At 39.0% G+C, this 20,997-nt stretch overlaps 1 protein-coding gene across 2 annotated transcripts in view; it reads right to left on the bottom strand.

Annotated features, from left to right (window-relative positions):
- The window catches only part of CERT1 (ceramide transporter 1), an 81,077-nt gene that overhangs the window by 15,094 nt on the left and 44,986 nt on the right, over window positions 1-20,997 (bottom strand). For both annotated transcript variants that reach the window (XM_055698302.1, XM_055698303.1), the window contains exons 4-9: window positions 16,635-16,742; window positions 15,724-15,862; window positions 14,630-14,713; window positions 7,393-7,550; window positions 697-789; window positions 53-139 (exon numbers count right to left, since the gene is read on the bottom strand). In XM_055698302.1, the coding sequence (XP_055554277.1) occupies window positions 53-139; window positions 697-789; window positions 7,393-7,550; window positions 14,630-14,713; window positions 15,724-15,862; window positions 16,635-16,742 (669 nt within the window). The remainder of the gene's footprint in view (window positions 1-52; window positions 140-696; window positions 790-7,392; window positions 7,551-14,629; window positions 14,714-15,723; window positions 15,863-16,634; window positions 16,743-20,997) is intronic.

Below are 20,997 nucleotides of genomic sequence, written 5' to 3'. Positions count from 1 at the left end.
CAGAAGTCTCCCATGAAGTGCCCACCTTAAGACATTTTTCAAGTACCAATACCTGTTCTTCCATTTTATCCTGTCTATCAAGAGCAGCTTCAACGGCATCAAAGAACTCTTCTTCATTAATCAGACTATTAGGACCCTCCTAGAGCATAAGAAACAAAACCAGTTCAGAATTTTTGAGCTATGAGAGTTCCACTTCACTTTAATATTAGAAATTCATACTTATGTATTATGCAGAAGCAATTTTTTTCTATAGACCTCAAATATTTTCACCAATATTCTTAGATTATAGTTTCTCTGAAAACTCTACTTGTTAAAGGAAGTTACTCTAAGTACAATTTAGGGATAGTTGTATAAAGAAGAAAAAAACCAGGAAACTAAGTTACAGTGTTAGCATGCTTTCACATCAGATTTAGGTTTTAATTAAATCTATATAGTCTCTTACAGATGTTTACAGTGTGTCAGTAAAGTACACATTAACATAATTGTGTAGCTAAGACTCCTTCCAAGTATTCCAGGGCCTTGGGGAATCCAATCCAGGATAGACTTCAAATATGTGCTCTCAAAACATAACAAGAGAAGATAAAATTCTGGGGATGTCTATCGAAAATTCTTGGAAAGAACAGTTTAACACTAAACCACTGGTAGAGCTGAGTCAAGGCATAGCATTTTTTAAAATTTCAAAAGTAGAATTTGTACCTCATAGTCTGGCCCTCCAAAGTGGGACTTTTTCTTCAGTTCTGTCACAGCATTTTTGTATGCTTCTTCAATTCTTCTCCTTTTTTCTATCTCCTGTAAAATTACATGATCATTTGGTGCAGAGAGAATAAACTGACTGAAAATAGTCAACATACCAATAAATGGAATGACCAGTATAGCTTTTTTCCAAGTTACAACTGCAAAGCTCTGATTTTCTGAATTTATTTGCATGTATGCACTATATATACACCCATATACATATACTACATAATACAAAGCTTGGGGAGCCAGTAACCTTCAGGGTACCTTCTTTAAGTCACAAGAAAGAAACCACATCAGTGACCAAAAACTAGTTATCTAGTTTAAGCACAGCTATTCATGGTTTATTAAGGGTCAGACTTTGTATCTGAGTGACAGAAATCTCTTTGACACAGATGCTTGGGCAGAGATAACAAAGGGTGAGTAGTAAGACCAATAAAAAACTAACTTGTTGAATGTGGTGAGATACTAATAAGTCACAGCATGTAACTATGTATCTATCATCAGCTGGCATGGGACAAATGCAAATCATTGTGAACTCCATGCAGAGACTAACTACTCAACATCATTTTCCCATAATAGGTGTGACTGTACTAGAGCCCTTGATGTCTGTAGTGTTGTATATTTTGAGTAAAAAAGTAGTAAAGCCAGAATCAGATTAAGTCTAGTATTTCCTGGGCAAATTCTACATACTTCCAGATAATTCCCAGTGAAAAACCTATAAACACAAAATTCTTGCAGAAATCAGCTTTAATATGCAAGATGTTCCTCTGTCCCCTTTCAGAATCACTTCATGTGGAACAAAGTTCGGTCTTCCAGGTGATGACAACTTTGTTGTAGATATCAAAATAATTATACAGCAACCCAATTTGAATTTTAAAGATTCAGTGGAGAACCCTTAAGCAATACTGAAAGGCTGACTTTACCAACTGGGTATCTGGTGGTAACATTCACTCTGGAACACATTTTCCAGTTTCTAAAGAAAAGTTTCAGAAGTAAAGCAACAGTTTTGATGTAAAACGAAGTAGTATAGTTTTCCACAGGAAGATTCTTAGGAAAAAAAGCAGCACTTTGAAGACAGTATTGTCTTTATCTGTGAGTGTTTTCCTTTCTGACACTATCACAAGGAGGCAATAACTGCTAACACTTACGTTTCACGGAACTTGGCATATTTATCTTTTTTTGAAAGTAACTGGAGAGTCCTGAAGATGCATAAAGCATGACTTGACTATAACTCATTGAGAAAAAGAAGTTTTACCTGAACACTTGGAATGAAAAACAATACACCCCCCCAACTCCTCCTCCTGCTCACCTCAAATCCCCACACCTTCTGTACTTACATCTGCAAAGTAGTGATAATTCACATATGTCAAAAGATAACTAAATCTGCCAGCTTCTCTTGGCAACAACATTAAATAGGGAAGAAACAGGGAAACTGTTTGCACAGCAGAAAAATTACTGGTGTATTAAAACCATGTAAGATTTAATGAAACGTTTAAGTTAAAATTGTCAAAGGTGAACAAATAAGCTACCTAAACATGCTAATCTTAAAGTAAAATTAAATGTTCAGAAGCTAAGTTTGCTCATTAATAACAACTAGTACAGCCAAATGAAACTAATAGAAAAATGTTGTGGGACTCAAGACAACATGAAAAGCATCATCACAAGGATTTTGTTGCAAATGAAACAGTGGACCGAATACTAGAAATTATACCCTTGCTTTGTTCATACATTTTAAGAAAAGTCTATTTTAAAATATAGTTGAGAGGATCATACTGGAAAACGTAACTGCACTGGATAAACAAGAAGCCAAGCTCAGGATCTTAACATCTAAAAGTAAAAGGCTAAAAGCAAAGCTGTAACTATAATTGCCTCTAGATAACATTACATGCTTTTGTATTAATTTTATTCTGGCCATCATCTATTTTGGTAACAGAAATTAAATATAGAACACTAAAATTACAATAATTAAGTGCGTTACTTTAGCTGTGTCCTTAAAAATAAAAAAATGTTTTTATAATAAGTTTCTTATTCTCAAAGGTTTAGAAATAGTTTCCAACCTTCAGAATGTAACATAACCCCCTGTTATTTAAAAAAAGCTACAAGGCTGGGGGTTATAGAGAAAGTTATTAACTTCGTAACACTGTATTCATCTCTAGTCAGACTGTAGTCACCTGTAGATTCAACAGATTCTACCCAACTTGAGCTTTTTTAATAGGAGAATTTTTTTAGGACAGCTGTGATTTTGAAATATATTTGCTTCAAGTTCAGCAGACATAAAACCATCTTGCATCTTTAGGCTAAGCTAGCTCTTAACAAGATAGAGGTCGTATAATTTTGTGAGGTCACGGGACCCTTACTAACCACCTTTGTGTATTGCTGTTAAGTAAAAGGCAGTTCTGAAACTACTGGATTGAGGAGGCTGGAGAGGAGAGCCAGATTACAGGGGCACTTACACTACTTGTAAAAAGCTCATTGATTTTAGCCACTGACTGAGATGTTACTCTTCCTCTGGCAAAACTGCACACCACAGAGCCAGAGTTGTCAATCTACTGACACGCAAATGACAGATTAGATGCTGTCCCTTTCAACGCTGCTAGATGGTCTTTTACAGGCATTGTAGCTCTAGAACCCTCCCAGCTAGAAAGTAAACACTAACAGTTGTGCAATTTAATGTAATTTTCCCCTCTAATCTCTCAGAGAAGGTATTCTGAACTTCATAATCTCACAGTATTTACTTCCTTTTCACAGCAGTTTACAATCTAGCCAAGAAAACCAGAAGTACAAAGATAAATACCATTCTCCTCCCACATCTATTTATCAAATGACTGAGCAATGTTTTTTGTTCAGGCCCACAGTTAGAGAAGATAACTCTAACAAAGCCACGTTTAACCACTGAAATAACAAGACAGAGGAGAAAAAAAAAAGCAGCTCTACAACTGAAGTGGAACAGTGTGAGCAGAGGTCTGAACACAGTCAACTTTTGTCTTTAAGGGTGTAGGTGTCATGGTGCTGGCCACAGAGGACTGCAGGGGTGGCCTTTGTGGGAGGAGGCCAGGGGCTGCCCTGTGTCAGACACAGGTGGCTCTCGCCAGACCTGAAACAGACCCACTGCAGCACACAGCTGAGTCCACCCACCACAAGTGGGGCACCTCTCTGAGAATGTATTTAAGAGCAAAAAACACCCCAGGGAGAGAGGAAGGGGGAGCAAAAAGTGAGAAAAAGCCCAGATGCCAAGGCCAGAACAGCAGGAGGAGCAGCTCCAGGCCAGAGAACATATCCACACTGCAGCCCATGGCGGGCATCAAGCCAGAGCAGAGGGACATTTCCTGAAGGAACAGTGTCCTGTGGAGGACTCACACTGCGGCACATTTTTTTTCCCCAGAGGACTGCTGCTGCACGGTAGGGATCTGTGGTGGTGTGGGGAAAAAGTTTGAGCAGAAAGGAATGGCAGAGATGAACTGTAACCCCCATTCCTTACCCCACACTGCTTGGAGCTAGCAAGCAGTGGGTAGAGGGGCTTGCAGTGAATGAGTGAAGCTGTGCTTGGGAAATTGGGGAAGAAAGCTGTTCTAGTGTTTGTTGGTTTGCTTCCTGTTAACTGAATCTTTTATAAATCAGAAAAGTGATTTTTTTCCTAAATCAAGAATGTACTGCCATGAAAAGAACCAGTAAGCAATCTCCCTTTCTCTTGACCCATGAGCATTCTCATCCTATTTATTCCATTAACCCTGCTGAATGGGTGGTGAGCAGCTGGACAAGCATCTGACTGTTAGCCAAGGCTAGCCCGCCACAATTGCAGATTATTTAATTAAAAATCTCCTCTTCCAGAAGGCCAGCAATTAGAGGAGTACAAATAAAAAGTAATTATTTTATATTAGAAGTATTTTACCTTGGGTGTGCTGTAAACCCCAGAAAATTTCATTGACATATGATTTTAAAAAAGTTTCAAGTTTACCAAAGCAGAGTAACTTAAAACCTCCAAGACTTTAGAAAACTGCTGGTATTTTAATTTTCGGGAAAAGAACTCCAAATAAGCTTGTGACGCCTTTCAAAATGTATTTACTCATGCTACACAAGGCATCAGTCACATGAGACCTAACATGTAATTTAGGATGAATTTGTTAACCCCGTGCAGCTTAAAACAAGTGCTTTACAGTTAGTCCCCAGAAGAAGAAAAAAGTTACAAATAACTAACCTAAATGAATTGAAATTATATAGTAATTATTATTCTGTATTAACATATACTAACTTAGGGACAAGAAAAATTCATCACTGGGTAAAATGCTGGCTGGACAGTTGAGCCTGCTGGTCACCAGTGGTGTTCCCCAGGGCTCAGCATTGGGGCCAGTTCTGTTTAACATCTTTCTCAGCGTTCTGGACAAGGGGATCGAGTGCACCCTCAGCAAGTTTGCAGATGACACCAAGCTGGGCAGGAGCGTTGATCTGCGGGAGGGCAGGAGGCTCTGCAGAGGGGTCTGGACATGCTGGACCGATGGGCCGAGGCCAGCTGGATGAGGTTCAAGAAGGCTCCGTGCCGGGTCCTGCACCTGGGTCACACCAGCCCCACACAGCGCTACAGGCTGGGGCAGAGCGGCTGGAAAGGGCCTGGTGGGAAAGGGCCTGGGGGTGCTGGTCGGCAGCCGGCTGGGCATGAGCCAGCAGTGTGCCCAGGTGGCCAAGGAGGCCAGCAGCACCCTGGCTGGTGTCAGGAGCAGTGTGGCCAGCAGGGCAAGGGAAGGGACTGTCCCCCTGCACTGGGCACTGGTGAGGCTGCACCTCGAACCCTGTGTTCAGGTTTGGGCCCCTCACTGCAGGAGGGACGTAGAGGGGCTGCAGCGTGTCCAGGGAAGGGCCACGGGGCTGGGGAAGGGTCTGGAGCACAAGGCTTGTGAGGAGCAGCTGAGGGAACTGGGGGTTTTCAGCCTGGAGGAGGCTCAGGGGGGATCTTGCTGCTTTCTGGAACTACCTGAGAGGCTGTAGACAGGTGGGGGTGGGTCTCTTCTCCCAGCTAACAAGCAATAGGACAAGAAGAAACGGCCTCAAGTTACTCCAGGGGAGGTTTAGATTGGATATTATTACTGAGAGGGTTGTCAAGCATTGGAAGAGGCTGTGCAGGGTGGTGGTGGAATTGCCATACCTGGAGGTGTTTAAAAAAACCACGTAGATGTGGCACTTCAAGACACGGTTTAGTGAAGGCCTTGGTATTCCTGGGTTAACAGCTGGACTTGATGATCTCAAGGGTCTTTTCCAACCTGAATGAGTCTATGATTTTATGATCCATGCACCAAGCAAAGTCTCGTCAATGTGAGTGAACTGTGTTTGCTCAGCCAAGAGACAAGAATGTTTTTGAGGGGGGGACCTAACAGTAGCCTTTCGGTACCTCCAAGGAAGTCATTAAGAAACAGAGCCAGACATCTTCACAGCAGTCTACAGTAGAAGCACGAAACACAACAGGCAGATACTGGAATAGGAGTTACTCCAAGTGGATATAAGAAAAATATTTTTTTCACTAGAATAATAAATGAGCAGTGGAACAGGCTGCCAAGAAAAGCTGTGCAGTCCCCAGCCCTGGAGATGTGAAACCAGGCTCACGAAAGCCCTGAGCAACCCAGCCTGATCTCAAACTGTCCTTCCTTTAAGCAGGAGGTTTGAGAGAAAAACCTCTTGAGGTCTTTAGCCTAAACTGAATTACCCGCCAATTCTACTAACAAGTTTCAAGCCTTAGATCTACTGTAAATTCCTCCAATGACTTAGATGAAGCAGTAACAAGCACTGATAGAAGTCTTAATACAGTTAGACAGGGCTAGACCTTTGACATATGAACAAAGGTGACCCAGGAGACAGGCTAAGGATTCAAACATGGAAGTACTTTGTCTGAATGCATTCTTTGAATTGTGTACCACTAAAACACATGAAGTAGGATTTAAAGTGTGACATACACACCACATGGAGTCATGTTAAATGAAAAATGGAATAATAGCTATCGGACTGCACAGGACACCAGCCATTGATGGCATGATTCTAGAAATCAAAGCCTGAAGTACAACCTAGTCATGCCTCCAGCACATCTCAAGAGATGACACTGCTCCTTTTAAGTTGCTATAGTCATTTAACAGGCTCAGCATGAACTATTGTTGCCATTAGAACAACAGATATCCTAATACCATGTTTTAGCCAATTAGCATAAAACATGACTTAATCTCCTAAAGGAAAGTAAATAATTGTATGTCAAACACATCTGAAGTTAGAACAATTTGTTCTCCTCAGTATTGTCAATATCTACCACAATTAAATTATTTCTGAGATTTGCACATTATTTTGCAAGCATGGATAATTAGGTCTCTTTTAGAGGGCTGCAAGCAATACACTTATTACTGTGCAATACTGTCAGGTTCTCTATAGGCCTGTATTTTTTATACCTACCATCTGAACAAGAGCTGGGAAAAGACAGACTATAATGAATAATGTTACTTTATCACCAATCAGGACAAGGCTTTAATGTTTTCTAGAAGTAGTAATGAAAACACTTAAAATTAACAAATGCTGTACATAAAAATAAAAGCAATTCCTGGAACAAAAATTTAACAAGAACTCATTTGAAATGTCAAGCTAAACCTTTGTTTTTCAACAAAAGTAAATGGAAAATGATCTTACCTTATCTAACCTTTTTTGCCAGCTTTCTTCACGTTTTACCATGAGTTCAATACAATGAGAGAGTGTAGCAAGGATCCCAGCAGTAGTTGCCTTGAAAGTTATAGCTTCTCCTTTAAAGTCTATGCCATTAATTCCTTTGGGTGTCACATGCGGAAACACTAAAACCAAACATGAATCATTCACTGATAGCTGCCTTTAAGTCAAACAAGCATTTTACATGTATGCTTCATATTACAACTCTTTGATGAAAATAGACTGGCTAGAAAGTTAATTAAAAATAAAAATCAAAAGTCCTAATAATTTTCAGCTATCTACAGGATAAGGAAAGAGGTTCAAAAGGAGGAACACATCCCTTCAGCTTCATCTTGCTATACTGTATTTCAATTCTGCTTGTAATGCTGTATTACTCTGCACTCTGCAAACCATGTGGGTGGAGGGAGTGGTAATACTTTGTAACAATAGCAGTTTGACAGCTTGAAGTGGGGCCTAATTAACACAGAGCAACCTTAAAACATATCTGATACAGCACTAGGAAAAGGAACAATTTCAAAATGCAATCAAACCCAGAATGTAACATCAAGGTTGCCTTAAGCAGGTAGTTACAAATTTAAAAAACTCAAAGCAAAAAGGTATAAGATAAAAGTATCAAATATGTTGAATTACCCAAGTACTGTGGGTTTTGAAGTTCCAACAACTATTTCGTGCTGTCAACCAAGCCATCTGTTGCTAAGGTTATTTAAAGAAGTCATTTAAAATGTGTGACAAAAAAGGGTACCTATTACATGTCAAACTCCTATGCAGATTGACATAATAACAAATCAAACACTACACATTAATGTAAAAAAATACTAGAAAGCAGAAGTAACACTCATGTGCAAGCTGACTGAGCCCAGCACAAAGTAACTCCTGCTATGTCATGGGGCAAGCTAATGCCTTACCATCTAGCTGGGTATCACTTTTTTACCCTAGTCTGTCAGTTTGTCAACCTATCACTGTCATAGTTTAAAAAGTACAAGTAATTATTTGTTTAAGTTTAACCTATAGCTCTCTGCAAGAGCAAAGCAGAGCTTTCAAGCAGTTGAGTTCTCGTAGGGAAGATAAATGCAGTTGCTGTTCTCCAGTGACAGAGCACAGTTATCTACACTTCAGGAACAGAGAGCAATCATCACATGGTCTTAAGCAGTGGTTCAAGTTTCTAGAGGTTTTATACACCCTTTTTTCAGAAGGAACCAAACTTTTTCAGAGAGATGACTACAGGCTACACACTACAAATACCTCAAATAAGCATACATGCTACAGTAGAATACAGCTTATTTGTTTCATGTTAAGAATATTCCCTAAAAGGTAAAAATGATGGAGGCTGGAGAAAAATAAAAATCTGTTTCAGAAAGAATAATGATAAAGCAGCTCCCCCTCCCCCTAATAGCTGCAGAGGGACCATGCGGGAAGCCAACGCTGAAAGTGGTATAAGCTGGCAAGGAGGCAATACAGCAGATTCCCCGAGAATGATGAAAATTCCACAAGAGCTTCCCATAGCACTTCATGACTGAAAAACACAGTTTATATTAATAATGTGTCCTGTTGGTGTAGACCATGCTCATATGCAGGCTTATCAGCACAGCTACAGTGCTTACAGATGTGATTTTTTTCTCGTAATTATGCAACACGCTAGACATGCTGAAGAAACTACTACTGGCTGCAACACTATAAAATCATTCCAGAAATCTCTGTGGAAGATTGTAAGGCAGAAGCAGCAACACAGCTCATTTCCTGGAAGAGTACCAGCTTTTTTCCTAGATACCTTTAGGTCTCAGCTATAGCTCATTAATACTTCCATACAGTTTCAGTCATCATATATTCAAAGTCATTCTTTAATGGCTAGTCTCAAAGTAGCACTGATACATGCAGAGCTTGCAGTTTTCAAGACAGTGTCCATAGTTTCTTTCAGCCATTGTAATACCGGGCAAAACCGACCTTGTTGCAGGAAGATGCAAAACCTGTTTCTTTGAAGAGATGGTCAATCAAGAGATTCCTTATGATGGGAGTATCTTAATTCACTCCTAATGACAGGAGACTTTTGTCTTCCTGGAAGATGTCAAAAGATGATCTCGAGCCTCACCTCAGTAACAGCTGAGCTTCAGCACATTAGAAGTATTTGTCAGGAGATTCTCTTATTTAGAGAGCGCAAACATCTTTCCTATTCCTTTTTTATGCTTTTTTCCTGTTAGCTACAGATTTAGTGTTTCCAAATGAAATCTGGCATCAGAAGATCTATATGGTTCAAGGTAAAGGCCGATAGGAAAGTGTTCTTACCATTACTAGCTTGGTGATCAAACTACATGTAGCCAAGTGAAAAAAGCAGCAGGATGATTTTTTTTCCTGCTTCTAACTTCAATTTCAACACCTTCCAAATGGTTCCTTTTTAGTTATCCTGTCCTCTAAGCATTTTACTTTATTTCTGATTTTTCTTCTCTTGCCTTTCATGTAAAGGATTCTTCATACCATGCTTTAGCCTTCAATAGCTCTTTCGTCCTGCTCTTCTACACCTTTATGTCTGTTAAGATAGGTCAGTTTTCCCTTCTTGTTCCTAACATTGTTTGTAACTGTGATAAACGCAGTCATGATTCATGTCAAAAATAAAATGTACTGTGATAAGTATAATTGTTGTACCCTGTGTAAATCTGGGACCTGTATCGCAGTTGTGGTGAGTGGGCACGTGTGGTTCTCCTTTAAGACGACATGATGGCTTCCCTTTCCCCTGAGGCAATCGCTGCCTGTAAAAGCCCGCCAAAGGAGATAAGGTAAGCAAAACCACACCACGCCAGAGAAGGCCAGAAGGCCTGCGAACGAGACAAAGACCTTGAGATTTGAAAAAGCGCGCTAAAGGAGAGCCAGTAGGAGGAGAAGGCATACCCTAACGGCCCAATGGGGAAAGAGCGGGACGAACATCTGGCGAGAAGATTTGGTCAAGATCCGGGCATAAAAGGCGCTGCTTTTAGGACTCAGGTGTGTGTGTGGTGGAACTAATTGAGTTCTCCATGCACCCAGCGCTGTTTTTGCTTAGTTTCTCAACCTAAATTGATTGAACCCAAAATAAAATTGTTTTAATTGTTATCGTTTATAACATAACACTTCCACAGATGTGTTTGATCAAATCTCTTTTCCAGTAAAACAGCAAGTTATTTTAAAGACAGTAGATAGAAAGAAGTTCCTTTATCTTTCCCATTTTATGCCACCTTAACATCTTATGTCACTAAAGTGAAAAAACATTCGAGTGCATGACCATTTATTAATATGAAACAGAACAAGGTCTTAAAAGATTAGTCAGGATGAGTTTGGTACAATGCTCTGGGTGATGCTTCGTTTAGAAAGGAATGTACTCTGAATAATTAGAAAAGATAAGGTGGGCACCTGAAGGAGATAAGGAGACCATCAAGTCAGAAAATTGCTGAACAAAGAAAATTGAAAGGTCTACTCCACCTAGATCCCACCTATTGCGAATGGAATGTTTAGGTGTCAAAATCACATGAGTACATATGTAAAGATGTTGTGCGACCTCTCATGAAAACTGTATAAAATACCTAACTTTCCACTGAAAACAAAATACCTAACTTTCCACTGAAAACAAAATACCTAACTTTCCACTGAAAACAAAATACCTAACTTTCCACTGAAAACTTGTGAGCTAATTTGTCCAGTGTGAATCAGCTAGCTCCCCAACGTTGCATGAAATAAACACCTTTGCTGCTTAAAGACAAAATTAGTCTGAGCAGTTACTCTGTGCCGTTTTGGCATCAAATACCTACTGTTGCTTATCTTCTGTGGACAGCAGTAGGATCAATTATGCTTAGTCTTCCAATAAGAACAACCCCATTATTTCAGCAACACATTGATGAATATTCTTCCTCCATTCAAAGCACAGAAATCCAACATAAAACCCACTGTGGTTTACATTGAATTTCTCTCCTTAAGCTTGTGCAGCACTTCCATCTTTATAGTTCCAGCACAAAACCACCTTCCATCTTCAAAGAGGTTCCCTTAAGTAGGTTTCACCTGCTCTTCATATTCTTACATAACTTTAAATCAAATACGCTCATTTTCCTAAGCACATGAATGGGAACACCTCGTGATCATGATTATATGTTCTTAGTGAATAGAGAATGCTGTACCACTTATCTAAAGGATGACACACCTATGTTTAGTTAAAAGTCGGGAAATGTCTAAGGACCCTTATTGCCACATGATGGATGTACAGACTGCTAAGTCCTTGGGTTGGTTGTCTTTAGAAGGGATATTTTGTCTTAGATTCTTGTTGTACATGCAACATGGCAAAGATGAAAACTTTAAACATGGCCGCTAAGGAATAGAGTCTGCGTAGAGACAACTCCTCAAGGACATTGCGCAGGCATGAGATATGTAAATGAATTCTCAGAATTGTAATGAATATGTAAACAATTTCTTGGAAAACTAATGAATAGGTATGAGTTGCTTGTATAAATGGGGGACTGAAAAGTCCTCTCTGTGTACATGACTTTGGTGGAGTGATCCCCCATGCACCCAGCGCTGCCGAATAAAGATAACCTCCGCTCGCCTGCATATTACTGATTCTTCAAATCATTAGAATCTAGGATTCCCAATGGGTAAATATTGCTCAGCCAATCTCTCCCTTGGTGTTTTGTACATGCAACTTGTTTCATTTACCAGATATTAACTGGAAAGTGACCAATAAATCTGAACAACTTCACAGTATTCTTCCTAGGTCTTCACTCAAATATCCTAGAGAACAAAGAAAAGAAAACCCCTCCCTATCCAGAACTACTTCTTCAGAGTTGTTGTACACAAATCTCCATAGTCATGTTAACTTTCTTCTCCCACCCAGGGGAGGTGCAGAGGAAGAAATTTCAAAAGACAATGTGAACATAGTTCCCTAAGTCAGCCTTAAATAATGCTTCGAGCATTGGATTGGTGCACTAGTGGTTTGAACAGTGGGCTCAAACACTGTTTCGTATCATAGTAGGCTGACTAAGAGGTTGAACCCATGCTTCTCACTTCCTGCAACAATGACTGCTGAGCAGCTCCGCAAAAACAGGAAAACACTTCTCAGCTACGGTTAAAAAGATTGTTCCAGTCCTTCCAGGACTGAATAAAGACTTCAAAAAGTGAACCTGAAATTTGAGAAACCAAAGAATCTTAACAGCTGATCTGAGACTAAGCTTTAGAAAAGGGGGAAGATGAAGTTAAACCTTTCATTATCAGTTAAACCGAGTAGTTCACTGCCCAATACATGGGCATGGCTGCCTCAACCCAAGACATCTACTTCCCTCACTGCGCCACTTTCCACTTATGATTCTCCTTTAGGGCAGAGACTCTAATTTTTCATTTGTAATCAAGCTCTGCAGCACTCTGCTACTAAATATTTAATGGATTTAGCTCTCAGAAATCAAAATGAGCCACAGAAAAACTGAAATGGAGATAAAGCTTTTCAAAGAAATAATTGATGGAAAATAAATTTAATGCAATCAGGAATCGTAACTGGATTAGTTCTGTAAAACACAAGGGGCTGCAGAAATGTTCTGCAGTGAGCGAGTTTATATACAGGTACCCATTCTTAGCATCTATGTCCCCCTAAAGACTTGATACAGAACTTTTCACAAGACAAATGTGTATCACTTCAAATTCCTATTAAACAGGTGATAAAAAAAGGGAGTGAACTACTTCAAATTTAAATATTCTGAGATAACCAGATGTACTAAAAATACAGACTTTCCTAATGACATTCCCCATATCATATGTGTATATATAGCAGATACACTAGAAGAACGTAGATAGATATGAAGAGATGTTCTAAAGGTAAATTAAGCTGAAACTCCTACATGATCCACAAAAATTAAGTTTGACAAAGACATCTCCTTCAAAATGAATCACACAGTGAAATTAAACTCTTACTTAACATTTTTTTAGAGAAGACTTTTCTGAAATTTGTTCTGACAAACTAATGTCCACAAAAAAATGTACATTTATATACACAATAGGGTTAGTGGAGGTTCGTGCAATTGTGCATTTGCTTACAGGTAGGCATTATAAGCTTGTTTAACTCTAGTGATAAGAGGCATGAAAGCCTTACGCGAAACCTCTTTTACACGCTATTTAACCTCTGAAATCACTGTTATGATTAATTCCCAGTACAGCAAGCCCCCCTTCATATAATTGAAAAAAAAAATCTAATCATATGATGAACTCTGAAAGTATCCTGAAAGCTCCTTCCATTCCCCTTCCTCATAACAGTTTTGGCTATGCTCTAGAACAAGTAAGCTTTAACACATAGGGGCAACAGCCAAACAAAAAGAAAACTGAAGACACAGAAAAGGCTTATTTTGTCCATATATTTTCTAGGTTCTCGATTAAAGTTTTTACATTTAAAAAACACTTTTGACTAGTCTTTGGGAGATTACATGAAATTTGAAACTAGAGGCAGTGCAACTTGAAAATTTTGTGAATCTAAGTCTAAGAAATACCTTAGGACTAACAGAAGTGTAAATAGAGAATGTAAACGCTAAAATATTTCAGCCTTTCTGTTGTTTCCTGACTAAGAAGAATGCAAACAGATTTTAAATGTACCGACAACTTCTGCCAGGCCAGAAGTATTAGATTTCTAGAACAACAAGACTTGCACGAGTTCTTCATATTTACTGCATGGATCATTTAAGATTAAAAATCATAATATCAGAAATGTTCATCATAACAATGGAAAATACAGCAAAAAATTGCTAGAACTATGACGAATGAGAATCAGTAACCCTTGACTTTAACCATTATGTAGTCATAGAACCTGGGAAAACCATACCAGGACATACCTAACTAGAAAAGCATTGTGCTCGAGTACACACCTAAAGCAGGTAACACTTGCAAGAAAAACTGCAATTACCTGTTCCAAATCTCAGTTCCCACACCTGAATGACATCTGTTTCAACAGTATTTTGTAGTGAAAATTGCTTTGGACACAGAACAGGAAATTCCAGCTTGACAGGCTTGCATTAATATTTGTGTGAATTAAGAAAGGCTTAGAACCATGAAAAGCAGCTAATGAATGACAACGTGAGTAAGAACTTCCTGTCACATACATTTAAATAACTACTCTTGCCATTTTCTTCTGAGAAAAAATATAAATATCCATGTTCTGCCAGGCTTATCACACCATTCATATGAATGTTCAGTGAAAAAGTTGGAAGACACTTACACTTTTCCTTACTGCTGTTGCTATTATGTACAAAATCCCCATCGGAACGCACTGTAGGGAAATCATCTTCATCGTCTTCTACCACTAAATTTGAGAAAGAGTGTGTTATGGGAGTGAGAAAGCTTTTCCAATTCTTTAGTGTGCAAGAAAGAATTAAGAGCACCTTGATGGCTAAATGACATTTAAGAATTTTTTTCCTATAATAAGTCACAAACACCCTGCCCTCTCCCCCCTTTTTTTTGACCCAAGACTTCTATCAACATTAGTGTCAGAAAGCATTAGGATACTAACATTTGCTCAATGTTGAAGTTTAGCACTTGATTCTATGGTAAATACTCTATGATAAATCAACAGTATTTTGGTGTTACATCTGGATAACAAGGGAGCCATGATTCAGCAACTATCTATTATTTACACTAGGAAGTTCACCAAGAAGTGTAATTGTACTTACCTACCACTTTCTTACTAGCAAAACTTTCAGGTAACTTGAACAGAACAAACCCAGAAATGAATATAAATGCCTCAGGCGTGTGTATGGATACCATAAAAAGCTGTGCTTTGGGAAGAGCAATTCAGAGATATGTAGACATCCACATGTGAGTCTATTAGGGCCTCAAATGTACATTCAGTGCTCTACTTCCAGCCCATACATCTAAGGAGCATTCATTATAGCAGCACCTTTGTCTTTTTTAAAGAATGTACTGTTCATATCAAACCAAATATCCTATTGTTTTTTTGTTTTGTTTTGTTTTTTCAAAAGAAAAGGTAAGAGACACAGCAATGAACCTGAATTAATCTTATAAGGTTAAACTATTGTTCTATAATATCAAATGCTTAAAAGAGCATTTCTTTTGTACAGCTGACAGCTACAAATTAATATAAACTTAAGCAGATTTTTACAGGTGGCCAGCTTCTGAAGTGGAAGTCGTTAACACTATGCAGAAATAGCTATGATTGACCCCTATAATAAAGCATAAATTTAGGATACGTATTTTATTTACATGGCATCAGATGCTATAGTAACTATTTCAAGGGCTATTACTGTGTAAAAAGCTGAATGTTACAGAGGTAAGAGTTTTCAGTTACAATTTTACCTTTATCCCTCTGGAGTTCATCTTTGGAAACTGCATCTGCACAGGCATCGAAGTATTTCTGTAAAGTATCAACTTGTCTACACAAGATATCTCTGAAGGTTTCCATTTCTGCAAGCTTCTCACGCAAGCTATGGCCCTTCTGAATATACAAGAGAAAAAAGCCTGAAATGCTTCTAGATACTCTGCAATAGTTCAATGTATAAATAAATAAAACATTAGATTTCTGCAGCTATGAAGAACAAACTCAACACCACTATGGACATCTTAGCAGCAGCTATGAAATGCTGTTAATATTAGAAGAGTGCAAGAAACTGTATACAAAGTGTTCCTTACTCATTTTGTCCACTAGTGTCAATTTTTCCTTGACTGCTACTTCACAGCATTCAATATCAGCTTATAAAATGTGATCTTACATGCTCCCAACTTTATGCCTATTGACCTGAAAACAGTCAGCTCTAGTTCAGGATCTTTATTCCTGTCTTTACTCGCCTTTCTTTTGTTGATTCTCTTCTACTCTCCCAGAAGTACAGCCTGCTCAAGTTCATGTGTTAAATACATACACACATGAGACAAGGAAAGCCGTCATCTGTCTATCAGGTTAATCATATTTATTAAGTCATAGAATCAGCATTCATTTAGAGGGCCTGCTATTCTGAGGAGTAAGTGAGGAACAGTTAATAAATGCTCCTACAGGTTTTGATTTTCTTGCCATTGGGAAATGACAACAGTTTATGATGGACAACTGCAAAGCAGCGCAAGCGAGCTTCCTCTATGATGAATTACTAACACATACAGTAAACCAAATCTGTATTTTTTCCATAATTGTGTGAATGAGGCTTCACATATATTCCTTCTTTTCGAGTTGCATGTGTTATTTACACACCAATACTATGAAAACTTTATTCACTAACCTTGAACGAAGAGGTGGATGTTGCAGAGTATCCACTTGCTCCAGAAACAAGAGACACCATGGAGCCATGGCGTCGTAAACTTGATTCTGATCCATATCCTGATTCCGTCTGAAAAACAAACCATGCACAAAACTAGAGTGCTGAGGCTTTTAATAAAAAAGAAATTATGAAAGCAAAACTCATGTCAGGAAGCAGCAGGGGCTTAACTCAAATTGCACCTGCATATTCAGGATGTTGACACAGCATCAGTAAAGTTACTATGAATCTACTTTTTTGTTATTGTAGTCATCTGTAAAAGATTAATTATCTACAACTGATTATATGCCTGCAAAATAAAAAGGAAATACATATTTAAGGGTTCAAGAAAAGGACAATATTCCATTATCTTGCTTTATGTAATCCCTAACAATCAATTTTCACACAGCATTCAAAAACCTACAGTACTCCACAATTAATCAGGGATTAACATGGTTCAGTTTGAAGACAATCAGTCTCAATCAATCCTTCCACTGGTTCATATAGTGCCATTTTATTTTTAAAAGCAACAAAACAGATCACAGAAAAACAGACAATTACTGCTGCCAAGTTCTTCTTTTCCTTTTTCCAGGCTTTTGTAGCCAAATTCATTATACTAGACTGCAATTACTTTTTACACTTGAAAGAATTCTACATAAAGCAAGATGAGATACTAAAATCAAGAGGGAGAAAAAAATCAATAGTAACTAAATAATGAAAAAAGAAAAACATGTCTATTAAAATAACATTTAAAAGATCTTAAAATACAAAGTTTGACAAATTTCCTCACAAATCAGAATCAGATACTAAGGAACTGCAAGAAAAATACTTCCCTAAAGGTTAACGTAAATGGCCTGTGTATGGCAGAGGAGAAGAAAAACACTGAAAGAAAATGTAAGAAAACCAGATGGTTCAGAGCAACAATTAAAATACTGTAAATAGGTATGTCTGATTCAAGCAGACAGTGACAACACTGTAAAAGACTTTTACCAAAAATATGAAATTCTGCAGTAGCACAGAAATTCAGATGGGGCAGGGAAAAGGGGATGAAACAAATGATACAAAACAAGAAGCAAATTCTAGCTATTGTACTTTTTATGGAAAAATTGAAAGTGCATTGACTTGAAGGCAGGAGAGTGCTGACAGAATCATAGAATCATTTAGGTTGGAATAAACATTTGAGATCATCAAGTACAGCCGTTATACCAGCACTACCAAGGCTATCACTAAACCACATCCCAAAGCACCACATCTACACAGTTGTTTGAAGGCCTCCAGGGATGGAGATTCCACCACCGCCCTGCACAGCCTCTTCCAATGCTTGACAACCCTCTCAGTAAAGAAAGTTTTTCTAGTATCTAACCTAAACCTCCCCTGGACTAACTTGAGGATGCTTCCTCTCATCCTGTCACTCATCTGGGAGAACAGACCCACCCCCACCTGCCTACAGCCGCTTCTCAGGCAGCTGTAGAGAGCAGTAAGGTCCCCCCCCTGAGCCTCCTCCTCTCCAGGCTAAACCACCCCAGTTCCCTCAGCTGCTCCTCACAAGCCTTGTGCTCCAGACCCTTCCCCAGCCCCGTGGCCCTTCCCTGGACACGCTGCAGCCCCTCTACGTCCCTCCTGCAGTGAGGGGCCCAAACCTGAACACAGGGTTCGAGGTGCAGCCTCACCAGTGCCCAGTGCAGGGGGACAGTCCCTTCCCTTGCCCTGCTGGCCACACTGCTCCTGACACAAGCCAGGGTGCTGCTGGCCTCCTTGGCCACCTGGGCACACTGCTGGCTCATGCCCAGCCGGCTGCCGACCAGCACCCCCAGGCCCTTTCCCACCAGGCCCTTTCCAGCCGCTCTGCCCCAGCCTGTAGCGCTGTGTGGGGCTGGTGTGACCCAGGTGCAGGACCCGGCACGGAGCCTTCTTGAACCTCATCCAGCTGGCCTCGGCCCATCGGTCCGGCATGTCCAGACCCCTCTGCAGAGCCTCCTGCCCTCCCGCAGAGCAACGCTGCTGCCCAGCTTGGTGTCGTCTGCGAAGTTGCTGAGGGTGCTCTCAATGCCTTCATCCAGATCATTGATCATCAATAAAGATATTAAACAGGACTGGCCCCAGTGCTGAGCCCTGGGGAACACCACCCGTGACAGGTCACCAACTGGATGTAACTCCATTTACCATGACTCTCTGAGCTCAGCTGTCCAGCCAGCTTTTAACCCAGCATAGAGCACACCCGTCCACACCATGAGCAGCCAGTTTCCCCAGGAGAATGCTGTGGGAGATGGTGTCAAAGGCTTTACTAAGGTCCAAGTAGGCAACATCCACAGCCTTTCCCTTATCCACTAGTCCGGTCATCTTGTCATAGAGATCAGGTTCATCAAGCAGGACCTGCCTTTCATAAATGCATGCTGGCTGATCACAGAATCATTTAGGTTGAAAAAGACCTTTAAAATCAATCATGAAATCTAACCATTAACCATGCAAGATGCATATAAAGAGTATTAAAAACAGGGAGAAAGGACAAAAAGTTGTTTGATGCGTGGGTTAAAACTGGAGGATTTGGACAATACTGCAATGTGTGGGACAAAGTATGTATGTTTGGGTTACAAAGGAGCAGTGGCAGAGAAGCAGAAGTTTGGGGAAGTGAAGGCATAACCAAAAAGAAAAATACAAGTCCCCGAATTCTCAACAAAATTCCTCAATGAACAAGACTGAATGATACTATCCCACGAAACCAAGCAAGAAGGAGCCAAGAGTCAATTTTTATCTGGCCCATTTAAAGACCGAGGTACAAGACAAGAAACCACTGGGGAAACAGAAGAGAAATAGAATGAGTATCAAAAGTAGAAGTGGAGCTGAAAAATGAATGACCAAGAAATTGAGTACCTTTTTCTAACTGTACTTACAAGTCTAGATAGAAGGTGGCTAATTGGTCATGAACTTGATTTTTTTTTTCTTTAAAACAGGTACTTGAAATTCAAAAGATTTAATGAGGCACATCTTAATTTCACTTCACAAAAAATCAGAAATACTGCAACATATCTGAACTAGCAGAAATAGAAGTTTATATTTAATGACAGCTTAGACTGAAATGAAAAGTTTTCTTATGAAGCCATACTATAAGGATGTATTAATAATTTAGTAATTTCTGGTATAAACCATGCATTTAAACTATTTTATACTGAGCAAGAGTCCTAGAAAAATAGCTACACAAGTGTAGCAATCAAAGTGGTAATAGTTCTACTTTTTAAGAATTATTCCTGATATGTGTTTTAAAGTATGGCTTTAAAATATCTATTGGAATAGACTTTTCCTTAAAAACACTCAGTCTAAAAAAGCACGATGTATCCAATATATTTCAAGTGTTATGCTTTGGTACCTGGCTTTGGTAATGTATTTGGGATATTGGATCATATTTTGAATTGCAATGCAATTCAGTGCAAAGATTATAACTTTAATTCACTGGGTTGTAGTTTTAAGCATAACAGAAGCCAAAAAATGAAGCTTTAGGTTTTTTTTCAAATATTGCAGTAAGGGCTTTTGGCTTTCTTTAATGGCCTTTAAGTCCTCCAAAGGCTTGACAATTAAAATCAAAGTGGCTAAGGGAACAAAAGGATTTTCTTAAAAAATGGAGAGTTTTGGGCATACTATTATTTTGTTTCAGAAGTGTTTGATAAACATAGACCTCAGAAGAGCATTTTAAGTCACACAACACCTTGAGGCATGAAACATTTCTTTAAAGATTTCCTCTAAATGCAAATCTAAACAAACTTCACTATTCTACTAGTAACCTCAGTATTTATTAAATATGCTACAAATATTAAGATGACTGAATGTGCTTTTACTACAGTTTGACAGTGGGAACTCATTCAATTTTCTCAGTAAGTTTTACACACTAGGAAAGGTAAATTTCATTTTATCAGGATATGACTTCATGAACCAATTTATTTTAAAATGAGCCAAAATAGCCATTGCATTGAGGTCAGAGCATTTTAACTAAGGACAGCAAATATCTTGTGATTGCTTTCTCCTTTAAGTAAGAACCTGCATTTCAACTTACAAAGTAAAACTTGCTCATTTCTCTATCTGAAGTTTTAATCTGTCACATCTTAATAGTACTACTTAAGCTTACAAGAATAGATGCAATCTTAGAAGCAGAAAATCTGGTGACTTATATTTTACATTTGATTTAAATCATTTTCTTCCAGCTTTACTCCTACAGTTAATGCTCAGTTAATTTAGTTCATAAAATAAAAGCTGAGGGTGAAAAAACACCCCCACTTCTTTCCATATCATTATGTAAGCTTGTATTTTTTAAGGTACCTTTGACTGTCATTTATGCTTGTGATTAATAATTCTACTG

The sequence above is a fragment of the Falco cherrug genome, chromosome Z, assembly GCF_023634085.1.
Source record: "Falco cherrug isolate bFalChe1 chromosome Z, bFalChe1.pri, whole genome shotgun sequence".
NCBI lineage: Eukaryota > Metazoa > Chordata > Aves > Falconiformes > Falconidae > Falco > Falco cherrug.
The sequence above is the reverse complement of the archived record's forward strand: the minus strand, read 5'-3'. Positions and strand labels throughout refer to the sequence as shown.